Source organism: Cygnus atratus, chromosome 1 (genome assembly GCF_013377495.2).
Source record: "Cygnus atratus isolate AKBS03 ecotype Queensland, Australia chromosome 1, CAtr_DNAZoo_HiC_assembly, whole genome shotgun sequence".
In the NCBI taxonomy this organism is placed as follows: Eukaryota; Metazoa; Chordata; class Aves; order Anseriformes; family Anatidae; genus Cygnus; species Cygnus atratus.
The window spans coordinates 99,135,134-99,160,662 of NC_066362.1; the positions used below are offsets into that span (position 1 = coordinate 99,135,134).

Sequence of the window (25,529 nt, forward strand, 5' to 3'; positions counted from 1 at the left end):
TCTATGATTCTATACTATTGTTTCAACAACTTCCAGAAATCCTCACCCTTTTAATCTTATTGAGAGTTTTGACGCTGACTTTAGAGCCAGAACTGCACATGATATTCCTCAGTGCTGGCTATGCAGATGTGTATGTATTTATTCTTTAAATTGTATGCAAAATAGTGGAAAATGTTATATTAAAGTATAAATTTGGAATTATATATAAAAAAAAGATTTATATCTCATGCAACTCAGTTAGAAAGTAATTAAGAAGTAATAGGGAAGAACACTGTTTTCAATTGCTATTTAACCTCTTACAAAATCAAGAAAGAAAAACCAAGTGTCTGATCATAATACTAGTTCATCACCATTTCAGGTTATTCGGTATAATCTGAGAAACAGTGAATGGCCTAAATAGCTGTCAAAATATTTTAAGTTCGTTGTGAATGAATGTGTAAAAACATTGCTGTGTTTTTCATGTGGAATAATGGTGAAAACAATAACAATCTTTGCAAATGTAGACTTAAGGTGGCTCTTAAAACAATTAACTTTCTGACCTACTAATACTATTACCTGTACTCTTGTAGTTTGCTCTGCCATTTGGACACTGGTCTTTGTCCATTTGTGCTGAATGATCAGGAAGGAAAAAAAGAAGTGAAAGTGAGAAAACTAGCATAATGTTTTATAAGCACAAATGCATTTATAAGATAACCCTGGAAAGAAATGCTCTTTATGAAGTATGTTATATTAATTTTAACTAGAGACTCATGACTTGAATTTGTATACTTTGCAGCAAAATTGTTCGCATAAATCCTAATTTTTATTGTATTATTCAACCAAGATAACCCACAAAATCCTTTTCCGACAAACTTACAAGCATTTTTCAGATAAGGAAAGAGCGGCACAGAGGGACAAAATAATCATAGGAAAAGCTATTGTGTTATGTATCTAGAGATCTAGTTCCTGGTTCTTAATGACAGTCAGCTTCGTTCCATCCTTCGTGTTATTTACATGAGTTCTCACTGGTCTGTCCTACCTGAAACTCTGCTCTTGTTCCTCTGTTTGCTTAGTGACTGTCTTCTCTGTGTGATGCTGGCATTGGGAAGCGACTGCATGTTCATACAGCTCAATTATGTCAGCTGCAGAGTAAAGAATATCACTGAATGTAAGTGTTATCCTAAACATTTGTAACTGTTATGAATAACAAACGTAAAAGGATATATTTTTAATGCATCTTTCTAACATTTGATGAAAAGCTATGGTTTAAAAGCTGTGAAGATAAAATTTGTCCTTATTAATTACATCCCTGTACTTTTAATCAAATTAAAGATTTATTGCTGGAGAGCCAACTGTAGAGCCAGTTGAAGAGAAGCCTGGATTATTCTGTCTTTTATTGTCAAGAAGCAATTTTATGAGAAAGGCCAATTACAGATTCTTTATTATTGTGGAATAAGAGGCAAAATTCAGTTCAATGTAGAAAAAAAACAGAAGCATATTAAGCTCAAACCTCCACACTGTATTTCCTGAAATATATTTATGTTCTTTCAAGACACAAATCAAATACCTGTGAATAGGAAAAGTTGCTGGCATTCAGTCAGTTTGAGTGGGGACCAACATTCCAGGTCTCTGTCTCCAGGTGAAGAAAATAATTTGGGCTTTCAGGTACCTTTATTACTTTCAGCACTCTTACATTGTACTTAATTTTGGCTGCCTTCACAGTCACAATCAACATTCTCATGGAAGGAACTACTGCTTCAACATGTACAATGCAGAAAAGCCAAACTTTCCATATTTGACTCAGAAAAGTTTGGGGGCTTTAATAAAGAATTTCCCTGTCCACTTACATCTTCTATAAAATGTGCTGCTTACTTCATGCTTTGCACCTAGACTGTGAATTCAAAGAAATTTTCTTGGTTCAAACAAAATTTTTGTGGCAAAACTTAGGATATATGAGTATTTGAGAGATATGATGCTATTTGATCATGACAACATCTGTTAGCGTTTTAGGAATTATGTAATAGCAAATTTCAAAAAAAAATTGATCACCTTTTTCACAATAAAATAACTTGTATTTTGCTTTTATTTTTTTCTTTCTATTTTTGCCTCTTTTAAAGAGCTTCTCTTCCACTCTGTCTTCCTTGTTAATAATGTTATATTACAAGCACATTATAATTATACTTTCAAAATCAGAAAACCGTAGCAAGCCTTTGCAGCAGTTTCCATTTACATTGCATATTGTGCTTTGATATTTTTTAACAAACAGAAATACTCTTAGCAAGGCAGGAGGGGCAGAAAAATAACGTTTTGAAGACTAGCATCACTATGGGATTGAATACTATGGATTTTTCTACTGAAAAGGTCCATGGAGTTTTAAAGGAAAGAAATATTTTTTTGTATTTATTTAAAACATTAATAAATGCTAACAAGTATATTATGAAAACTTAGTAGAAATTCACAAAGGAAAACTAATACCAACCATATGAAGTTAAACGAGAACAAGTGTCGGATTCCGCACTTGAGATGGAGCATCTCTGGATATACATACAGACATGGGGATGAAAGGCTGGAGAGCAGCCCTATGGAAAGGGATGTGGGGGTTCTGGTTGACAGCAAGTTGCACGAGTCAACAGTATGCCCTGGCAGCCAAAAGAGCCAACTGTATGCTGATGTGCATCAAGCACAGCATTGCTAGCCAACTGAGGGAAGGGACTGTCCCGCTGTACTCTGTGCTGGTGTGGCCTCATCTTGAGTACTTAGGGCAGTTTTGGTGCCACAGTATAAGAATGATATAAAGCTATGAGAGAGTGTCCAAAGGAGGTCAATGAACATGGTGAAAGGTCTAGAGGGGAAGATGTATGAGGAGTGGCTGAAATCAGCTGGTTTGTTCAGCCCAGAGCAGAGCAGACTGAGGGAAGACCTCAAGGCAGTCTACAGCTTCCTCACGAAGGGGAGTGGAGGGGCAGGCGCTGAGCTCTGCTCTCTGGTGACAGTACCAGGACCAGAGGGAATGGCATGACACTGTGCCAAGGACTGGATATTAGGAAAATATCCAATCAATATTAGGAAAAGGTTCTTCACTGACATGATGGTACTAGAACAGGCTCCTTAGGGCAGTGGTCACGGCACCAAGCCTACTGGAGTTCAAGAAGTGTTTGGTCAATGCTCTCAGTCATATGTTTAATTTTTAGGTAGTCCATTGTGGAGTCAGGAATTTGACTTAATAATCCTTGTGGGCCCCTTCTAACTTAGGATATTCTATGATTCTAGTACATTGGCCCTTCTTTTCCCTCAGACAAGACTAATAGAAAAAGATGATTGTTTGAGACACGATTTTCAAATGTAATGAACAGCCAGGACTTACTCAGTTGCTTTGAAAAACCTATCTGAAATATTGATATATGTATAAAATTAACCAAGTAGAGCTGTGTCATAGTTCTTATACCTGAGAAAATTGTACACACATGGAAATGTGGATCAAAATGACAAATACACATGCCTAAACACAGGAAGTGTTTTTTTAGAGGTACTGAATCATTGATGCTAACAAGCTTTTAACGACCTGTGAATATCATATAATCATAGAATGGTTTGGGTTGGAAGGGACCTTAAAGATCATTTAGTTCCAACCCCTGAGCAAATCATGCTCAAAATGAAAGAGATGGAAGCATGTACGTAGCATACAGATTAATTCACTTTTGTGTTACTTCTTTCAAAATACCACTACTGTACTTTAATATTTACTATGGTATTCAATCATTTTAAAAGATAGATATTCAATTTTTATTACCTCTGGCACTGAGATCTTCAGATGACTTCTCCCAGATAGGGAAGGACTGCAAGGAAGAACGAATAACTGTGACTAGGCGAGAAACAGATCTCACAATAGCATCCTCTTCAAACGATTTCTAATCCAAACATTATTCTGTTTTATTATTATTATTATTATATATTATTATTATTATTATTATTATTATTATTATTATTATTATTATATTTATTATTTATTATATTATATTATAATTATTATTATTATATTAATTTATTATTATTATTCTGTTACCTGAGAATGTGACTACAGGAATGAAGGTATTTCAGTGTGTTAGAAAACAATAGCTGGGACAAAAGGAAATGAGGTACAATTTCCCTGGTCTAAACAGATACTTTTTTCTTTCTTGATGATGCACTTCACAGGTGGCTTCATATTTTACATGGTTGCTGTTTATTAAACCAATTAAGCCAGTTCATATTCAAACTCAAATCCTCCTGCAAAGGATTTGAACCAGTTTTAAAACTCATGGACACAAGAAATCAAATAGGAATTGTGTTCAGGAATTTGCAGGTTTCATTAATGAGGACCTCTCCTGAGGCTGGTTGACAGTAAAGTGTTTGAGCGGTGCGAGATACTTTTAGTAAGATATTTCCTTTATTTTCATGCTGGCCCCGAAACAGTTAACTGGAAGCCAGAGTTCTTATGACCAGGCAACCTAGGTTGTAACAGAGCTAGGGAACAGTGGAGACTTGGGAGGAGTGTGGCACTGATTCCTGGGTCACAGAAGGTCCACAGTGGGACTCTACTGGTAAGAGAATAGTTGTCTAATGTGAAATCTGTACCTGGAAATGTGTTCATGGCAGCCAGGACAAACAAAAATGATTAGTCACTAGAAAAGGCCATTGGAACTGAGTAGCATGTTAGATTCAGCACCTGACTATCATCAAAACACATGAATGTCTGCCTAGAGAACTGAAGCTGATTGAGTTACTAAAAGATTATTTCTCTATAATCTTCCTTTCAGAAAGGTTGTGAGTTCCCGCCTGCTTTTTTGCTAGGTGTCTCTTTTCTCTACTCTCTTTTTAAACTTGAATGTCACTTGAAAAGTGCTGAGCAAAAATATATATGGAAGCTTGTAATATCAAAAAATAGCCTTTTTGTTTCAGCAAATTAAGGTTACTTGCCTAAAAGGTTCAGGGATGAATTACAGAATTACATGTTTGTTTTAAGCTTGTAAGGAAAAATAGAGTAAAATCCAGAGAGCTAGGAAAAGGACTTTAACAGCATTTAACACTGGAAATATTTCATATTCACTGTTTTTGCACATTAAGACAAGTTTTAAAACACAGACTCTAAGCCTAAGACAATGTTCGTTTGCTAGAATATACTCACTTTTGAGAGGTGGATACTTCATTTAGTAGTGAATATTTACACTAATATGACTAAATCAAGTGCCAGATTTTTAAATTCAGTATGTTTGAATTCACTATATGCTTATTATTTGACTAAATAGAAATAAAAACATTTCCTAAATGAGACTAAAAAAGAAAACACTTTAGTAACTATTAAAAGTCTAGCGCGTGAATTAACATAACACAAAGTAACAAATTTTAAAGAAACCTGTAGGAAACAAATGATTTAAAGAACTGAAATAGAGCAAACTGACCACTACATATATGATCATTCTTAACATAAGATGTAAACAGTGTCTCTTTCATTCATTCTAATGCCCAACCACTTTTGCTGCGTGAACTTCTCTAGTTTATTTTCACCACACATCTCCCACTAACCTCACCATTTCCTGACTCCTACTCCAAGTCCCTCTTCTCCTTTTTCCCACCTTTCCTATTCCTCTCCCTTTTCTTCTCACAGTCTAATTTGCTGTGCAAATTAACAGAGCATGTGCGCCCAAAATACAGGCAGAGGCAAGTAGTAATGATCCAGATTGTTTTTGGATTACCCCAAAACCAGGTTTTAACCCTTTGTATGGAGGTCGCAGTGACTGAAAGACAAGTTTCTTAGCTGCAGTGACAACAGCCTGGAAACATTCTCATCCTAATTCTGGGAGACACAAGTACTTCAGTCATTTTTGACCTGGGTGTTTGGGAATGTATCATTCTGAAGAGGCTAAACTCATAAGCTGTTTTCAGCATTGCTTAACAAGAATGGCAGTAGTGACGTTCAGTAGTCCAGATCAATGCTCAGTGTGGCTCTGCTTCACCACTAAACTACAGCAGAGGTGGCATTGTGCTATCCAAACATTTGTTATTCTATTAATAGATTATGATGTGTTTTAAGGATGACACTTTCAACACAATACAACGTATTTGTTGGAAAGAAGTGGTTTAAAATTGTATTTTTTCTCACCGTAACCAGATCAAGGAGATTTGCAGCATTCTCTTTTTCATCTTCTGTTCTTGGTTCTTTTACATTCATCTCTTCCAGCTCACTTTCCTGCTTTAAAATGTTTTCTATGTATTCCTTGTGGAACAATGGAAAAAGAACAAGAAAGAGGCAGATGTATGCTTTCGAGACGTAGACTTAATGGACACATACATAGAGAAAAAGATTTGCAGAAGCAATGAATGCATGTACTTCTCAGTGTCATAAAGACCCTTTCTGTGTGAATCTGTGTCACTGGTTATCTAGAGGTTTATATGGAGAAATAGTTACAAAAACCTACCAGGTCTAAGAGAGATGTATTTGCTAAGAAGGCAACAGGTAACATCTTGCCAAAGTCTAATCAACGCTCATGACTAGCAATACTGTTGAATCTGCAAGAACTGATAAACTGATGGCACCATGCATCTGCTGAATCTGTAGCAGGCCGCTAGCACACATTAGCATCCACAATAAGCTGTGTGACTTGGAGCGTATCCAAGAGGGTGGTGATGAGCTACCTAGAATCCCCTGGTGCACCACTGTGACCCCTTGCTTCTCAGTATGCAGTCAGGCATGGCCTCCCAGCTGCTGTACAAGCCAGGCAAGTATGAGTGAGTGACAAGTGCCTGAGTAAACTATGTGATTGAATAAAAGAATGTATTGAGTAAATATCTATCTGCTATTAATAATAACAATTTGATTACATTATTAAGATCAGCTTAATGAATAAAAGATGATCTAACAAACACCAGTTGTGGTCTTTCTCTCCTTTTCATTTGATCTCTGTTAGGGAAAAGGAAATTTACAACATCATAGTTGAAAAAATATCTCAAAGTGTCTGAAACTCTGCTTCTACACACAAGTTTACTTTGTCAAAATCACACTGAGTGCTAAAGAAAAGGACGCTTTTTTTGTCCACATTTCTTTATGCTATAGAAGATTAGCTGGAGGGAAAAAAGGGTCCTTACAGAGGGTTGCACTAACACACCACCCTGCTAAAAAGCTACATGCAATACTGAGTTTTATGAACGGAGAAGGTTGGCAGAAGTAATCCGGTTCCAGTTCTTTTTCATTCCTTCATGCTTCTCCAAGTAGATGGAAAAAGGAAGAATACATTTTCTTTAGATATTGATTTGGTTCTGCCAAAGTGACTATTTGGCTAAAAATTTAAGATACCCATTTCTGGAGAAATGCATTAACTGGACATTGATATATAAGCAATGAGGATTTTTCCTTTTCAGATTAATGCAGTTATTCACAAATGTCTCTTCAGTGCCAATAACTGCAATTCTTCCTTCCCGACATAACAAAGTATTCTTTCTCTATAAGCCAAAACAGATCTGGTCAATGGAGAGACTTAAGTTGGGATTTCAGTCTGGAACTTTTTTCTCTAGAGTGTTGCCTTCGAAAAATCAGCGTGCAAATTAAAGAATCATTTTAATGTATGTATAGACTGTAAAAGGATAAAATTTAATGCTGCTAGATTGGTATGTTCCAAACCACGCCAGGGCTGAAAAGCTGTCAATGATATTCTATTACTTTGTAACGTGAAAAAAATAGTCTAACAAGCTACAATGTGCTACTACCTTCACAGATTTCACACGCCATTAATTTTGAAATTCAGTCTGCAATACCATCATCAAAATATGTTAAATAATTAAGTTATAGAACGTGTAAATTTGTTACTCCCTAGTTGGTAAATAATAATGTGTTTTTAACTCTAAAATCTGTTTTAAGAGCATTTTCACAGTGCAAATTAAATAAATCGGTGTTTTATACCAAAACAGAGAAGTGAAGTATGGAACTGCTGGCAAGGATCAACAGCAGAATTTTCAGATCCTATCTGAGAACGCTTAAATAGGAGGTGCAACTTTTACCTTTTTATGAACCAGTCACTAAAGAGGGATGGGCAGACACTTTATCAGAAGACTACACAGCTATTTGCTAGACATGAACAGTGATGGAATTTGGACTTGAACCTAGAAATATTCAGTACTGATCCATGAAAACTAACTGGTAACAAAGACTACTGTTTCTGTGACTTATTCACTAAGCTAACTAGATTTATGGTGGGTTAGAAATACTTGTACAACATTATAAATATAAGTTTTCAAGGCTTTGTGCAGGAAAACAAACCCTAAGCAAAGTTAAACTAACAGATAACAATACTGACAGAAAAGACACTATTTGTTAGTATACTATCTATGATGTGTACTGGATTGGACCCCATGTATTTGCATAGAAGAGTAAGCTCCAAAAGGGATGGGAGAGGAGAGTTGAGCTGCTTCAGAAATACATTCTTCTTAGAGCACCTGTCTATGTATGAAATGCTGTTTGTTTTTCAAAAGTATTAGAATTCTTGTCTCAGATATGTATAAATTCATGTCACCTGATTTGTCTGTTCTCTGTTGCTCATTGGAAGAATGAAGCAAATATGATTGTACTACCTTGAGAGAAAGCTGTAGCTTTTCTCTCAGTTCGTCACTGAGTGGCTCATACTGGAACAGCTGACGGATTTGCAGTTTATTAGGACATTTTCGCACAGGTACTGGCAAGCACGGCTGCTTTTTAGATTCGATGTGGAGACCCTTCCAAATATGTGTTCTGACTGGAGGATCTGTGATCTTCCTCTGAACATAGGCAAAAACAAGGAAAAAGAGCAAGAGGCTATTTATATTACTGGCTAAATGCAGGTATCAGTAATGACTATCTCGGCTGAAAAGCACATATTCTGCTTATAACATCATAGATCTAGACAACCAAGTCTGTAGATTATTAGGCACAATTTATCTATCTTACAAACTCTTCATCTGGAAAAATGAACTCTCCTTAAAACTGCTGTAGCACCTCACTGAGTATAAACGAAACACAAGTTGCCTAGATTTTCCCTGACACAGCCTACCCTCTGCTTTGTTTGCTTAATAAACTGAACTTAATGTCACATTGTTTAGAGTTCCACTTCCCCCTCTGTAGCAAACATCTGATATTGCTTAAGCAGCAAAAGACAGTTTTGAAAAAGTTATACCTCATGAGGAGAAAATGTATTCCAAGTCCTTGTCTGAAGATTTGGAGGAACAATACTCTCTGGTTCTTTCTTCATTACCCAGGGAGAGGCTTCAAGCAAAGGGCGGAGGACAGTAATACTTAAAACACCTGGGTTCAAAGGCACATTTTAGTAAGAATCAGTTTGAATCCAAAAATGATGGACAAATGTTTCAGACCTCCAGAAAAAATATACTTTCATAAGTATAAAGAAACTTATTATCAGGTGTAAAAGTCAATGTGAAAATATGATACACATGGCTATAGGTAATATTGGATCACTTGAGGTGATTGTAGAATAGCTGACAGCTTTGGATTACTCAGACCATGTTTAACAACTGACTGCCAACACTACTTGCTTTTAGTCTTGGGTAACAGCTCAGTTGTATAGTGTGTGCAATATCCCAAACAAAGAACAGACCATTGGTCCAAGTTTACTGAATACTAATCTCAGAAGATGTACATCATATTCAGAATAAACATAATTCTTTACTGTGTTTTATACATCACAGTCTGGTCACTGGATGAACTCCATTAGAGATAAATTATTAACTCTTTTTATTATTTTGACTAATTTTGAAGTTTTTCAAAATATTTTTTCTTACCCAAAGTCCCCCTACCCTAATCTTATTTATCCCATTGTTGGGCTTCTGATATCGCCACTGGAGGTACTTTGTTACAATGATTCAAAATTGTAAAGCCTCATTATCAGTGCAAATAGTGTACAGGGAAAGGTAGAGTATGAAATCTGGAAGAGCATCCTAACAGCTGGATCCAAAGAAAACATCGAACATGGAACTCTTCCTCTGTCTTTCTCTTAACCTGTGATTGTAATACTTTAATGAGAGTCCTTGGAGGTAATACTGAAATGCCACCATTACGAATGACTGTTGGTTGCAAGCAGGTTTTCTTGGCTGGGATCTTCACTGGTATGCATCCTCTCCATCTTCCTGAGATTTCCACTTTCCCTATCTTTTTTGGCTCTCTCAGTGCCCTTTCTCTTTCCTTTTTCCCATGACAAAATTATTCCAGTCAGTTTATACAGTGGTGAGGAACTGGTCATTACTATCATCCCCCATATCTAGGGGAACCATATATTTCTGTCTTTTTCAAGATATGTTTACTATAAGTATCTACCTGTTATACCACAGTATATTTATAGAAACACAGTATCTCTAACTAACTTCACAATCAGCCATTTCAGGTTGTAAATTCTTGCACTGCTGTAATGGGGTGGTTGGTGCCAAGTACCAACCCTGTATTGGCTTCTCCTACTTCAGTCATATTTTTCCAGCTTCTTAATAACATATTTGTTCTTTCTAACAGCTAGACTAATGGTCAACAACAGAGCATCATTGTCTTCATTGATAAACACAACTATATCATTAAATGAAAACTGCAATATATTCAATATTTTTGATGGAAACACACAGACAATCTATGCATTTGGTAAATGCTTTTGTGTGCGTATCTGAGAGTGGAAAAAGATACACCAGTTGTTCCTTCACTGATCCCTTCAAAATGTCATTCATTTAATTCTCTGTTTCCCAGAGTTTTTGCACAAGCTCCTTCCCTTTGCTTCACTGCCAGAAGTTTGGATGCCTGTCTATGTGGGGAAAAACATTTCAAATTTCCTCTCCAAATAAGAGTTTTGAAACTTCTGATCCCACCTTTGTAATTTTTTCTGTTACTAGTTTGTCAGAAAATAAATTAAGTTTTCCTACCTGGATGTTCTTGTACAGGTTCCTGCAAGACCACAGCAGCTGAATCTCTAGAAGCCTCAGCGAGATACTCTTCTACATCCCTGCTCCGTAGGAGTTCAGTTCCTGAACCATCCGTTTGGATGACGAAGAACCTGGAGAGTCATCCACAGAAGTCCGATTGTATTGAACACAGGAGGCAAAGTATTGGCACTGGGGGAGGTTGCAGGGGTGGCCTCTGTGAGGAGAGACTGGGGCTGCCCCATGCTGGACACAGATGGTTCCAGCTGGCTGCAATGGCCCCAGCTGCTGTGCACAGCTGAGCCCAGAAGCCAAGCCGGACCCTCTTCTGGGAAAGCATATTTAAGACAGGGTCGAATGCTGTGCAGGTAGTGAGGAGTCAGGAAAAAAGTGTGGGAAACAACCTTGCAAACACTAGTGTCAGAGAAGGAGGAGGGAGAGGAGGTGCTCCAGGTACCGGAGCAGAAGTTCCCCTGTAGCCCATGGAGGAGACCATGGTGGAGCAGGTGGATATTACCTTAAGGAACTGCAGCTTTTGGACAGCCCACACTGGAGCAGACTTGTCCTGAAGGACTGCAGCATATGGATAGGACCCATGCTGTAGCAGGGGAGAAGTGTGAGGAGGAAGAAGAGGCAGAGAGGAACTGTTATGGACTGACCACCACCCTCCATTCCCCATACACCTGTACCACTCAGGGTGTGTGAGGGAAAGGAAGTAGAGGAGTCATGTTGAGCTGGGGAAAAATAAAGGGTTGGGTTGGAAGGTGTTTTAATTTGTCTTTGTTTCTCACCATCCAATTCTATTTTAGTTGGCAATAAATTATGTTATTCTTCCCTAAGCTGAATCTGTTTTGCCCATGACAGTAATTGTTATGCAATATGTCTTTATCCCACATGCTTTTCCATTTTATTTTCTGCCCTTGTCTTGTCAAGGAGAGGAAACGAGCAAGCAGCTGAGTGGGTGTCTGTCAGCTGGCCAATGTCAACCCACCACACCGATCAAATCCAATGGCTTTCGAACTACATTCTTTTCTAGATGGCAAAAATTAAAAAGCATTTTGATGACAAAACAAGAAAATGGAACTTCAAGAAGTTGACATCAAGTGTGTAGATACACAGTACTGAACAAAGAAAGTGTCAGTCTACAAAACCTGAACTCGTGCTGTTTACCTGGGGACATGCTCATCATAAATGATAGGTTTCTTATCTTCTGGGAGTACTGATGCTGAACTTCTGTTCTCCTTGTTGCCCATGCTAGGAACAACCACAGATGTGCTGCCATCAGCCATGACCTATAATTGAAATTATATAAAATTATTTGAGTTTCATGATTTATTTAAAACAGTAACTTACTGCTGCTGGACTGTAATATGATCTAGCCCAGTGAAAGAGAGGAAAAAAAAAATCATATTTCAGGTGGAGTGATGTGAAATTCACAGGAAAAAAAAAGTGAAGACAGTGAAAAAAGAAAAGCATAGTAACAAGCATTGGGTAGGTTGTGAAACTGTAGTACTCAGCCAATGAGGAAACAGGGAAGGAAACAAGCATCAGGTAATAGCGGACATAGGGCTATGATACACTTCTGCTGCATGCTCCTGCTTGCAGGATGCCTACCATTGCAATTGCGAATAAATTAGCTTCACAAGAGACCCTGTCTTAGAAAATCATCGGGATATTTCTCACATAATGCCAATGTATATCCAAGAGAGTCTCAGTGCCAAACTGTGTAAGTTTGAAACCCCTCTATATCCTCTTTAGTGTACTTTATATCGGATTTATCAAGGCATGTGATTACAAACACACATAATCTATAGGAATGGTAATGATTACAATTGGATGTCACAACCTTTAACTAGAACCTTTAACTGGAAAACAGTATGTGGATCACAGACACTTAAATGAACTCAAAGATAAGTACTAACCTAGCTCAAAAGCATGTCTTAGGTGTGCAAGGATTGCAGCACAAACAGTGTGACTTTAAAGACTGAATTTTACAACAATATTTGCCTTACCAGGCAGATTAGAGTGTTTCTATGGATCTTCTGAAAAGTGAATAGCCTCTCTCATTTTTAATCCTCATTTGCAGAGCTGATTTTTTTTGCTATAAGTCAATAATTAAGGTAGCTTTACAGGTGAGGTAAACTGCAGACCATGTGTTTTATTTTAATCTTTCTAAAATGGGGAAATACCAAAAAAGAGAAACCTGAGAACTGTCATGTTCTCAAGAACATTTCAGAGATCTGATTCAGGAACTGTTCTTCTGGCTAGCTGGGCTACTTTAAGAATTAGTACTAGAAGGCTACAAACTAACTGAAAAATGTTTATGAGATAAAATTACCTAAAATGCAGAGACTCATTTCCTTCCATGTATTTTACCTTGAAAAGATTTCCTTCAGGATCCATCGCCTCACAGATAGTGCTGGAAGTGTGTTTCATAACATATCTCCCTGTTTGTTTTACTTCCTTCTTGCTGATGAAATTGTAAACTTCATGGGTATAAACTGCTGTGCAATCTTCATCAATGAAAAGGGAGCCTGTCTTGATGGGTAAAACCTATCACAGTAAAAAAGTGATGAGGTTCAGTCCTCAAAGGTGAAATATTCAGCTTAGATATAGCATAAAAATAAAGAACAGGTGCAAATCAAGAGGAGAGCTCTCAGATCTTTACTACTGAAACATACAGTTTTGAGGGAATGGAGGGTGAGGAAGAAAGAAGATGATAAGAGTAAGCTGATGCTAGTCTTTGTAAAATCTTTGCCTTTAGAAAATTTAAGATTGTGAAATAAATTTACTATACAGCTGTGAGTAACTACGTAAACATTGGCAGAGTATAAAATAGAGAGACTCATAAGATTCATGAAGGCTACAGAGAAGGGAGTTAAAATAGTCAAGGTGAGAAAAGCTGATGGTGTGGAACTCTGGTCACAGATAAATATCACTGTCACGAAATATAGTAACTCCCACCTGATATGTTCCCTGTGGCTTTGCTATAACAGATGTCCCATCTCCAAAGATGGTACAACAAGAACCATCCTCACAATTTGTTGTAACAGTAGCAAACTTGGGATTTTCTACTCGTACATATTTCACTTTCTTTGTGATGGCTTCTGAGAGTTCATCTAAGAATTAATACAGAACAACTAGACTGGAGTAAATGAACCATAGCACAGTCTCAGGACTCAATTTGCATTTTCTCTCAAAAGTCTGGTCAGTAAAAGACCCTCAAACTTTTGATAACATCCTTTATCATATAATTTTGTTGTGTAAGCATTATGCAACCTTAGAATTTTTGAACTCTCTATTGAATATAGGAAGATTCATAGAATCATAGAATGGTAGGGGTTGGAAGGGACATTAAAGATCATCTAATTTCAACTCCCCCCCCCCCCCCCCCCCCATCAGCAGGGACATCTTCCACCAGATCAGGTTGCTCTAAGCCCTACCCAACCTGGCCTTAAACACTTCCATGGAGGGGGCATCCACAACTTCTCTGGGCAACTGGTTCCAGTCTCTCACCACCCTCACAGTACAGAATTTCTAACCTAATATCTAATCTAAATCTACCCTCTTAATTAAAAACCATTACTCCTTGTCCCATCACTACACTCCCTGACAAAAAGTCCCACTCAAGCTTTCTTGTTAGGCCCTCTTTTAGGTACTGGAAAACCACTATAAGGTCCCACTGGAGCCTTCTCTTCTCAAGGCTGAACAACCCCAACTCCCTCAGCCTGTCTTCATAGGAGAGGGGTTCCAGCCCTTTCATCATCCTACATGGCCCTCCTCTGGTCATGTTCTAATATATCCTTCTTGTGCTGGGGACCCCAGAGCTGAACACCGTACTCCAAGTAGTCATCACTCCAGCTGCTCATTGACATAGAGGGTAGTAACCAAATCCCTGTCTGTGGCACCAGTCCTGTAACCATCTTTTTATTTGCCAGATTTGACTGGCCTTTTCAATCCCCTTCCCTTTAACCGGCAGAACTGTTGAAAAAAACTGCCTCTGCTCCTGAGTCCTTTACTGCTGCTCCCAATGCTCTGTAATCCCTTTTGATGCTCCACAGACTGTTCCTGGCTGCATCAGTGGCATCCAGTTTAACACCATCACTGGTGTTAAACAGCAGCAGCAGATCATAGTCCTTAGGCTGTACAAGGCTTGGCATTCTCTTGGTGATATCCCTGATACGAACCCCTGGTAAGCAGCAGACTTCTCTCAAGAGCGGATCAGGTCAGCAGATGGGTGCCTCTGTACCACTCAGAAGAGAGTCTCCTGCTACTATCACTTGTAACCTTTTCCTAGTTAGACTAATTGATATGAAGGGAGCAGACCAAAGTTGTCTTACTCAGCTCCACCCTCCCTGCAATGGGTCTTTTCTTTTCGGTCAGCAGAGGGGTGAAGTGGTTCCGTAAGGGCACCTCAGGCTTTGGGGGAAGACTTTCTCCTGTTGGTTCCTGTTGTTGCCAGCTTCCACTCTGCTGTGTTATTGCCGCCCCTCTCTTCTGTGAGTGCCAGTGAGGGAATTTCAGGCTGTTTGGTCGTGGGCTGTTTGGTCTTCTGCAGACTATGCTAGGATATAGCTATCTAACTCCTCCTCAGCTTCCTTGATGCTACGCAGCCTTGTCATTGCCTCCTGCAGCTCTAACACCTGGTGCAGGAGGTCCTCCACCTGGGCACACCTTTTGCAGGCAGGTCTGCCACCTGTCCCTACCCCAAGGAAAGATCTAGGCACTTGCAGCAGTCAGAGGTCTGCACTGCAGCCTCACCCCTCAGTAGCTCTGTCTGGGTAGAGGCATTAGCCACCACTGGAGTAGATGGTGCAGCCAGTGCCACAGTCTTTGCCCACCATTCTGCCTTGAGGATCAGGTAGGGTGAGTGCCCTTGGACTGTGCAGATCTGGGTGCAGGGTTAAGGTGTACTTGTCGCCTCCCTCTTGGCCAGTGGGATGGCCATTCCTCAAAGCGATGCCCTCCCACCCAAACTGCCATGCCAACTGCCACACCATGCCCTTTTTGCCCACTCTGTTTGCCGTGCTCCCTAGGGGCTGCTTATGTGACAGGGGGGTGGTGGCTGCCATTACTGCTGGCTGTGCCCACACCTCGTCAGCTGCTCGTGTGAGTTGTTGGCCCCTGGTGGGTCTCTGTGCTCCCCTGGGGCTTCCCCGGCTCAGGAAACCCCCCTGTACACCACCATCCCCAGCTCCACTGTGGAACCCACCTGCACCAGAGCTGATCGCCTCAGCAAGTTCATTCATCTAAGGATGGCCAGGAGACTACATTCTAATTTATCAAGTATGTAACTAAACATAACGATCTGGATATTTGTAACATACAAGTTGGATAACTCAAATTCTTAATGTCTGTGATACATGCTCTAGGATGCAAAGGAATTCCTATTCAGCAGCACAAGTGATGGAAAGCAAATCAAACTGGTGCATTAATTTGGCCAGTGCTTTCCCATTGAACAGACAGGTCACTGTTTTGATTTTTAAAATTCCACACTATTAACTAAATAATTCTTTCCCTGTACAACCAGAACTTCCTACTTTGTTTGAACAGTTTGTCAGCTTGAGACTGACGCAGTCAATATACACTTCATATTAATTACAGAAGACAGAACTTGTCCAGCAATTGAATGAAGCATACAGAATACACTGCCAGCCAGAAGAAGCATGGATGACCATTAGCCTCGTTTGTTTCAGGCAAATGTATCTACATGGGGCATTTTCCAAGGTCATATTCAATGCAATTTTGAATATCTCCAAGGTTGTGGAGTCCACGGTTTCTCTGGGGATTGTAAGGATGCCCCGGCTCTTATATATGTATTCAGTTAAGACTCAAATCAGCTCACATGCTATATCAGGATAGGTGTAGAGAGGGCAATGAAGATAACAAAACTCTCAGGCACTGTGTTCTCATGGTGAGGTGGGTCATACAAATATATAAGTGAAAAGAAGGAAATTTGCTTGTTGCTGCAGTGTAAATTTTGCACTGAATACTGATGCAAAAAAAAAAGACCAGGCAGGCAAACCTAGTCTAGACTGCATCATTGGATTTGTTATCTAGGCTACAAACATGAGCCTTCTTAAGTATATTTTGACAATTATCTGGTTCACAAGATAAAGAAGACATAAGTGCGCCCCTTTTGATTTTACCTGTTTCCTCACTATCCTCAGGCATAAAAAGTTCTTTGCAGTCTTGATAAAAAGTTGTGATCCTAGTACCATCAGCATGGTCTACTACTCTGCTACCATCCAGCTTCTCAACGATTATTACTTCATCATCTCGTACAGTCATAACCTGAAAGAATGAAGGAATATGGATATATATTAGCACTTAGATACCTCTAACAGCAACAACAGTAATACAAGATGATATGTATTGAAACTCTGAACAAGCTGGACTACTACAACTTTATCTAGTTCAGACACTGAGGATTTACATTTTCTTCAAAATCTGCAGCTTTTATATTAGTAACAGTGTAATAACAAAATCTTTGAAAACTGTATTGAAAGAACAGTAAAATCAAGCAAATCAACAGATGGTTAAGGACTGGTGCCACAGACAGGGGTTTGGTTACTACCCTCTATGTCAATGAGCAGCTGGAGTGATGACTACTTGGAGTACGGTGTTCAGCTCTGGGGTCCCCAGCACAAGAAGGATATATTAGAACATGACCAGAGGAGGGCCATGTAGGATGATGAAAGGGCTGGAACCCCTCTCCTATGAAGACAGGCTGAGGGAGTTGGGGTTGTTCAGCCTCAAGAAGAGAAGGCTCCAGTGAGACCTTATAGTGGTTTTCCAGTACCTAAAAGAGGGCCTACAGGAAAGCTGGGGCGGGACTTTTTGTCAGGGAGTGTAGTGATGGGACAAGGAGTAATGGCTTTAAATTAAAAGAGGGTAGATTTAGATTAGATATTAGGTTAGAAATTCTTTACTGTGAGGGTGGTGAGAGACTGGAACCAGTTGCCCAGAGAAGTTGGGGATGCCCCCTCCATGGAAGTGTTCAAAGGCAGGCTGGATGGGGCCTGGAGCAACCTGGTATAGTGGGAGGTGTCCCCGCCCATGGCAGGGGGTTTGGGACTAGATGATCTTTAATGTTCCTTCCAACTCAAACTGTTCCGTGGTTCTCTGATTCCATGATTCTGTGAACACATCCTACAACAGATGATGGCATCTCTGTCTCTTAGCTTAGTAGAGAGTGCTATAATAACACAAAAAATAGTAGTACCGTTCCATCAGCTGGGTCAGTTGCCTGATAGATTAAGATTGGCTCCAGATCCATTCGTTTTGCTCCTTCAGTGCCCACTTGAATGCCTAATGGGGTTGTTGTTATCCAGGTTCCTGCCTGATTCCTCTTAGGTTGGTCAGAATCAGCTAGACCCTGAATGGTATTTTCAGACACTTCATCCTTGTTTGGGTGTGATACACCATTTCTGTCACTTCCTTTTCCTGCAGAAACAAAAATGTCTGTATTAGATTTTGTATTCTCTAAGGCAAAAAACAAAATCAATCAACTGAAGAATTTCTGTGAGTACTGTCTTTGACAGAATTGAAAGAATGATTTACCAGACTAGATGGAAATTACAAGAGCTGCTACTCAAAGGTGTGCTCTTTAATATATTTATTAATGACACATAAAGCCAAACAGCATGCTAATGATATCTGATTATAACGTGACTTTGGAATGCACTATCAATGCAGAACAGAATCTGAATGGCTTATAGGAAAAAAAGACATCCCAAACTATCCCATGAGCTTGAGGACTAAAGTAATAGGAATTTGATAAAACCTAATAGAAAGAAGTTTATGAAAAAAGGACTAATAGAAATGATTTCTGCTTCAGACAAGTTTGCAGCAGTTGAATAAGACAAAGACCTGGATATACCATCCATATAGAATGAATATAAGTTATCAGTGTGAAAGTACAGTGACAAAAAAGGCAAATCCAAACCTATGGCACATCAGAAGAAAAGAGATGCAGATTATATCATGAAAGGTAATGGAGAGATCTTATCAAAAATACGATAGAGAATTCTGGCCTCCCATATTCAAGAAAAGGAACTAGACGAAGTGTAGGCAAAAGACAGCAGCATAGTCTGGACAGGACTCTGAAAGTTTACAGCATACAAATCCTAGCCAACTAAATGCAAAAAAGATACAAATATTCACTGTAAGTTTGTCAAGACTAAACAGTAGAGAGGAAAGGTGGCGGGAAAAAGTGATTATAAAAAAAGGATAAGTAATAAATTATATACACTGGCCACAGATACTGAGACAAAAAAAATAGAAGACGATTTGTCAGAGTAGTTCTCAATCATCCTTCCAGATATCCTAAGGAATATCCTAACAACAGGGATACAGGACTGGATGAATCAGAAAATTTTTTTTGAAAGACTTCTCTTTAGCAGCAATTTTTATTCACATGCTTCCAATAAATTATAAGTTAATGTTATGACAGTTCATAATTATTCTTTGTACTATGTAGCACTGACAGTGATATGGGACCACACTCTGAGGTATGAAGCAAGTTGAGGGAGTTGGCAGAAGCACTCACCAAGCCACCTTCCATCATTTATCAGCAGTCCTAGCTATCACGGGATGTCCCAGTTGACTGGTGGCTAGCAAACGTGATGTCTATCTACAAGAAAGGCGGGAAGGAGGATCTGGGAATCTACAGATCTGTCAGTCTGGATTCAGTGCCAGGGAAGCTCATGGAGCAGATTATCTTGAGTCCCATCATGAGGCACTTACAGGACAACCAGGTGATCAGGCCCAGTCAGCATGGATTTATGAAAGGCAGGTCCTACTTGACAAACCTGATCTTCTAGGACAAGGTGACGCACTCATTGGGTGAGGAAAAGGCTGTGGATGTGGTCTACCTAGACTTCTGTAAGGCTTTTGACACCATTTCCCACAGCTTTCTCCTTGAGAAACTGGCTGCTCATGGCTTGGATGGGTGTACGCTTCGTTGGGTTAAAAAGTGGATGGGTAGCTGTGCCCGAAGAGTCATGGTGAATGGAGTTAAATCCAGTTGGAGGCTGGTCACTAGTGGTGTCCCTCAGACCTCAGTAATGCGGCCTGTTCTCTTCAGTATCTTTATCAATGATCTGGATGAGGGGATCAAGTTCACCCTCAGTAAGTCTGCAGACAACACCAGGTTAGGTGTGAGTGTTGATCCGCTTGGGGGCAGAAAGGCTCTACAAGCGGATCTGGACAGGCTGGACCGATGGGCCGAGGCCAACCATATGAGGTTCAACAAGGCTAAGGGCTGGGTCCTGCACTTGGGGCACAGCAACCTCTACAGAGCGCTACAAGGTGAAGGAAAAGTAGCACGAAAGTTCCACAGCAGAACGGGACCTGGGGGTTGACAGCTGATTGAATATGAGCCAGCAGTGTGCTCAGGTGGCCAAGAAGGCCAACAGCAACCTGGCTTGTATCAGAAACAGTGTGGCCAGCAGGACTAGGGAAATGATTGTTCCTCTGTACTTGACTCTGGTGAGGCTGCACCTTGAATACTGTGTTCAGTTTTGGGCCCCTCACCACAAGAAGGACATCAAGGTGCTGGAGCATGTCCAAAGAAGGGCAGTGAAGCTGGTGAAGGGTTTAGAGCACAAGTCATATGAAGAGTGGCTGAGGGAGCTGGAGTTGTTTAGACTGGAGAAAAGGAAGCTCAGGGGAGACCTTATCATGCTCTACAATTACCTTAAAGGAGGCTATAGCGAAGTGGGGATTGGTCTCTTCTCCCACGCACCAGGTGATAAGACAAGAAAATCTTAAGTTGTGCAAGGAGAGGTTTAGGTTGGATATTAGGAAAAAATTCTTCACTGAAAGGGTTGCAAAGTATTGGAACAGGCTGCTCAGGGAACTAGTTGAGTCACCATCCCTGTAGGTCTTCAAAAAACATGTAGATGTAGAACTTAGATACATGGTTTAATGGTGGACTTGTCAGTACTAGGTTAAAGGTTGGACTAGATGATCTTAGAGGTCTTTTCCAAACTAAATGATTCTATGATAAGCAAACATTTGTTTCTTTCTCTGCCACACACAGTAACATGAGAATACTGTGACAGACCACAAGTCCATACAACCAATTGATAATGACCAATATTAGGTGCCTTGAAATACGTGCAGTGAGAAAGAAAAATGTTGCAAGTCCTCTGTGAAAAGAGCATTTCTCAACACCAGGACTAAAAACTTATGTGTAACACATAAGTAAGGATTTCACACTACCGTAGTTGCAAGGATTTCTTTGAAATGACTGTTAAGTCACTCTTCTAGCTAGGTAGTTCTTATATAACCTTTTACTTCTTAGAGTTCTTGCAGTTTAGAAAAAAAAAAGAAAACTGGAGTAGGAGAGAAATGATCTGCTATGACGATATCAAATTAGCAGTGTACAGCAGCTGAGTACAGATAAAAATTCACTTTTACACTGGCAGAATTTTCAGACTAAAGAAAAGTGCCTTTTATTTAGTATTATCAACCCTGCTATCTTTAAATCTGTCTGAAACACTCAAAATGTTACCTTTCTTAGAGCTGGTCTCCGGTAAAGGCTCTGATTCTGGTAACAGTTCCGTGTTATCTGGAATTGCAGGCGGTGGAAGGACAGGGCCAGAATCAGGACTCCTACTCACTGTGCCATTAGCAAACAGAATCTACAAAAAGCAAAGACACATTAGAGGCTAAAATAATTTCAAACACTAATAAAAAATCTCAGAAGTATGTGTCACTAATATAATAGTCACTAGAATAGGGACTAGAATATTGGGTTACTAGAATAGTGGGTGATAGAACTAAAAAAGTAAGACTGCCAGAATAAATACAAAAAATAAAGAAGCTATCTTAAAAAGAAAGGACTGCTAATTACTGTAGTTCACATATGTAATCAACAGGGATTATATTTAGTAACAAATAGGCATTGTAAAAGCAAAGGCTATTCTTTGTGGTCAAAGGTTGATGTCTTTTTATGAATACCACTCTTTCTAGCAATGGTAATGCATCCATATCACCATATTGATCTGGTATTCAGTTATTCCACATGTCTAGGATTGCTGTTAGATTTTTTATCCATCAAGGCAGCTAATAAAAAGTAGTCATGGTTATTTATCTTATCATAGCTGGTTTCTGAAATCTACTGTCCATAACGCTTAACTTTTGATATGCATATTCCCTGTGTGGCAGATAAAGCCTAGAATTACCCATATCATCTCTGAATTCATTTACAAATACAGCACAGATATTTGGGGGAGAAGATGGTACAACGTGGAAAACAAATGGACAATGTATAGTCACATCTTCAGAGTTACAGTTACTGTAAGATAATTAACCATTTCTTCTTTTTTGAGTACTTGTCTGTATGCATTCCATTTTTGATGACTCATTGACATTAAGTTAATGTAAAGAAGGTGGCAATTAATCTGCATATGCAGGCATTGTGTTACTATCATGCTAGGCACATGACCTATTTTCTTCTGTCAGGAGACTGTATCTTGAGAATATACAAACAGCAGCCAGCTCCTTTGTATATTTCTGAAATGCGTATGTTTCTCAGAAATCCTGGGTAAATAGTTTAAGATCTAATGTAATGAATGAATCTAATGCATTTGTACTAGGATTTGTGGTCTACTTAGACTGTAACAAACTTGAGGAAATAATAAGGAATAATTTGGATAGTTTCTGAGTACAATCAGACAACTCGTTTCATCTGTTTGCTTACTACACATAGAGTTTTAGACTTTGAAAAGATAATTGCTTGTAGATTGATTACAGTATCTGCAAAAGTGGTATCTAACTTATAGCACCTAAAAATTCACTCCAACCTACTATGTGTAAACAAAGGAGGAATATAGAAATACAGGAATATAGGAATATAGAGTCTTTTTGATGAAAATTTAGGATACCTGAAGGTGTCTGCAGGACTGAAGATCAGGTCTTTTTTGGTTCCTGTATGACCATTAAAATGACTGAAAAAACATATGGATGCTTTTGTGTTGCCAAAATACCCAAAGACTAACTAATCCACACTTTAGATGTTTAATTCCAGGAATGTAGTTCTCAAAACTTTATTCAGCTGTTTCCTAAACCCAAAGTTGTCTAAATGTTCATGTGCCTAAAATTTTCATCATTAAAGCTCCACATGCACCCTAAGTTCTGATTCTGAACAAAGCCAAGAACATTTTAAATCTTGACATAGCTGCAAAGCTCAGTTGTTACTTAACTCCTGCATCTATAAGCTGGATACTTCTCTATGTCAGCTGACAAGCACAAGTTAAACGCTAATCACATACACAGGCTGCTTCCAATTAATTCTACTGAACATACCCAGGTAGATCCATCCATCATGTACTTTACGACAGTTCCTTGTCCAGTGATGACTCTTGACACCTCTTGTTCTATATGACTTGCCACTGATGTATATAGTTGAGAGTTCTTTATCTTTTGGGGATAACTTTGCCTTACAAGAATTTCCAGAGCAGGCTGTTTCGCCTTTTTTCTTTTGGTGTCTTCTTGCCTTATTTCACCTTCTGTAACCTCATGTTCCTTCTCTCCACTTTCCACAACCTCCTCCTCCATTGCTTCATTTGCTTTGGTCTCACCTTTCTCAGGCTCCTCTTCCTTGGCTTCACCTGCTTTGGTCTCACCTTTCTCAGGCTCCTCTTCTTTGGCTTCATCTGCTTTGGTCTCACTTTTCAAATCTGAAAACATATTCACAGTTACTTAATACTGTTAAACACACACTCAAACAGTGTAAAACCCCCAGCACCATGTTGTCTACAGAAGGTATTCAACTTAAGCTATTAAAAGTAACTCTCCTCAGTTTCCTCTGTAATCCATGGAGTTAGGGACAGTCTCTATCAGAGAACAATTCAAAGCAGTTATCTAATTAGAAACTCCTGTGGAGGTGTCTGTCTTTTCCACATGAAAACAAAAGAAATTTGAAGGATTTATTATGGATGCTGAACTTTTGGAACACTGACATTTGGTGAGAGGAATCTCCTAACTTCCCCTAATAGAGAAAAAGTTACTTTCACCAAATTTAAGACTAAATGGAAAATGAACTTAGATATTTTGTCTACTTGAACAAATAAAAGTTTTTAGATTAAATTATGGCAGTGTGTTGACTGTGCTAATGAGTATAACAGGCAGTTGTGTCAAGACACTACATGTATGTGTCCATAACTGTTCCATTCACCTTAACTATTTCGTATTTGAACTTATGCTCCTTGCCAAATTGTATATTTGAAAACCATCTGCATCCTCTTTACTGTACTTTGTATCAGATTGATCAGAGCATATTTACTCTAAACTGCCAAAATATTTTGATATGAAGAGGGAAGGGATATCCAAGAAGAAAAATGAGGGAAGATTTTACTATTAATTCAGGCCTGTATGACAAAAAAATAAAAATAAAAAATCAAGATATTTCTCAACCACATGATTATAAACCTGTGCTGTATCCTGGTGGACAATATAACATTTCTATGCTATTTAATAACAATAAGTTTTTTTCTTAATTTATATATACTGGACTTGCTACTTGGCTAGTTTCTAAGAGGTATGGATGACATTTACTGTTGTTTCATCAGTTGCCAGGAAAATGAATGATTCTGCTGTTTTTTATGCAATAGCTCACGTATAGGATATGTTGGAATTACTGATAGCGAGATTTCACAGGTGTGATAAATCCTGGATATATAGGCACTTCTGCAGTTGTTCTGGTCTATTTTCACCCACTCAGTAGCTCTAACACACCCTGGGCTGCATGGATCTATTCTACATAGGCATTAAATAACATCTGTATGTGGCCATTTTAAAAACTGACCAGGTGACAAAAGAAAACTAAAACGCATTTGTCTGCTTCAAAACCCAAAACTTATGAAAACTGAGGATTACAACAGTTTATGGTATGCAAAGATGAACCTCATGCTGATTTTCAAAAATGCAGGGAAATCGAATCATTGCAGAAGAATACGTCTAGCACAGAAACTTAGAAGTATCTATATACCTGATCATTCTTTGAAAGGAAATTCAAAGATAAATGTATAAAGGGTTATTACAAACACCTTGTCTGTACAGTCTGGGTGGCATAAAGCAAAGGACTTACTTGAAGTGATTCCTTTTTCAACATGATCATATCTTTTAGAAAAGCAACTAAACCTGATTATAAAATATCCAGCAGAAGACAGTATATCACAGCATGGGTTAGTTTTGTTAGTCACTCTTAGCATTAAAAAATGAGAGTATCTTAAATCTAGCATAAAAGCACTATTCTTGAGTTTCAAGTTCCTAAAATTTGTAACACATTTATATACTGTGTTTACAAGCTCTGTATTTACAAGCTGTCACCAAAATTCTGATTTCTTTGTACTTCCAGAATGGCACCAGTCACTCATTTGATCTTTATTTTGGTAGTCATATAGAGTTCTCCTGACATGAGCTCACAGTAAGATAAACTTTCTGATCCACTAATCATTCTTGTTACTCTATCCTGAATATTCCAAACTATGAAAAACTTGCCTTGTAGGCTTAACAACAATACATAATATTCCAAACACAAATATAGGCAACTTAATCTTACTGTTATCACTTAAGATTCCTCTGTATATATGTATTCAGTAACTGAATGTGCTCCTTTTCAC

The 25,529-nt window shown here is 38.8% G+C and overlaps 1 protein-coding gene across 1 annotated transcript in view; it reads right to left on the reverse strand.

Annotated features, from left to right (window-relative positions):
* SPAG17 (sperm associated antigen 17) overlaps positions 1-25,529 on the reverse strand; it is a 114,800-nt gene that overhangs the window by 14,560 nt on the left and 74,711 nt on the right. The window contains exons 26-39 of the mRNA XM_050708444.1: positions 23,212-23,585; positions 21,416-21,545; positions 18,122-18,342; positions 17,046-17,190; positions 13,861-14,015; positions 13,273-13,449; positions 12,067-12,188; positions 10,900-11,030; positions 9,159-9,286; positions 8,581-8,763; positions 6,119-6,232; positions 3,770-3,815; positions 1,019-1,121; positions 556-609 (exon numbers count right to left, since the gene is read on the reverse strand). Of these exons, the coding sequence (XP_050564401.1) occupies positions 556-609; positions 1,019-1,121; positions 3,770-3,815; positions 6,119-6,232; positions 8,581-8,763; positions 9,159-9,286; positions 10,900-11,030; positions 12,067-12,188; positions 13,273-13,449; positions 13,861-14,015; positions 17,046-17,190; positions 18,122-18,342; positions 21,416-21,545; positions 23,212-23,585 (2,083 nt within the window). The remainder of the gene's footprint in view (positions 1-555; positions 610-1,018; positions 1,122-3,769; positions 3,816-6,118; positions 6,233-8,580; positions 8,764-9,158; positions 9,287-10,899; positions 11,031-12,066; positions 12,189-13,272; positions 13,450-13,860; positions 14,016-17,045; positions 17,191-18,121; positions 18,343-21,415; positions 21,546-23,211; positions 23,586-25,529) is intronic.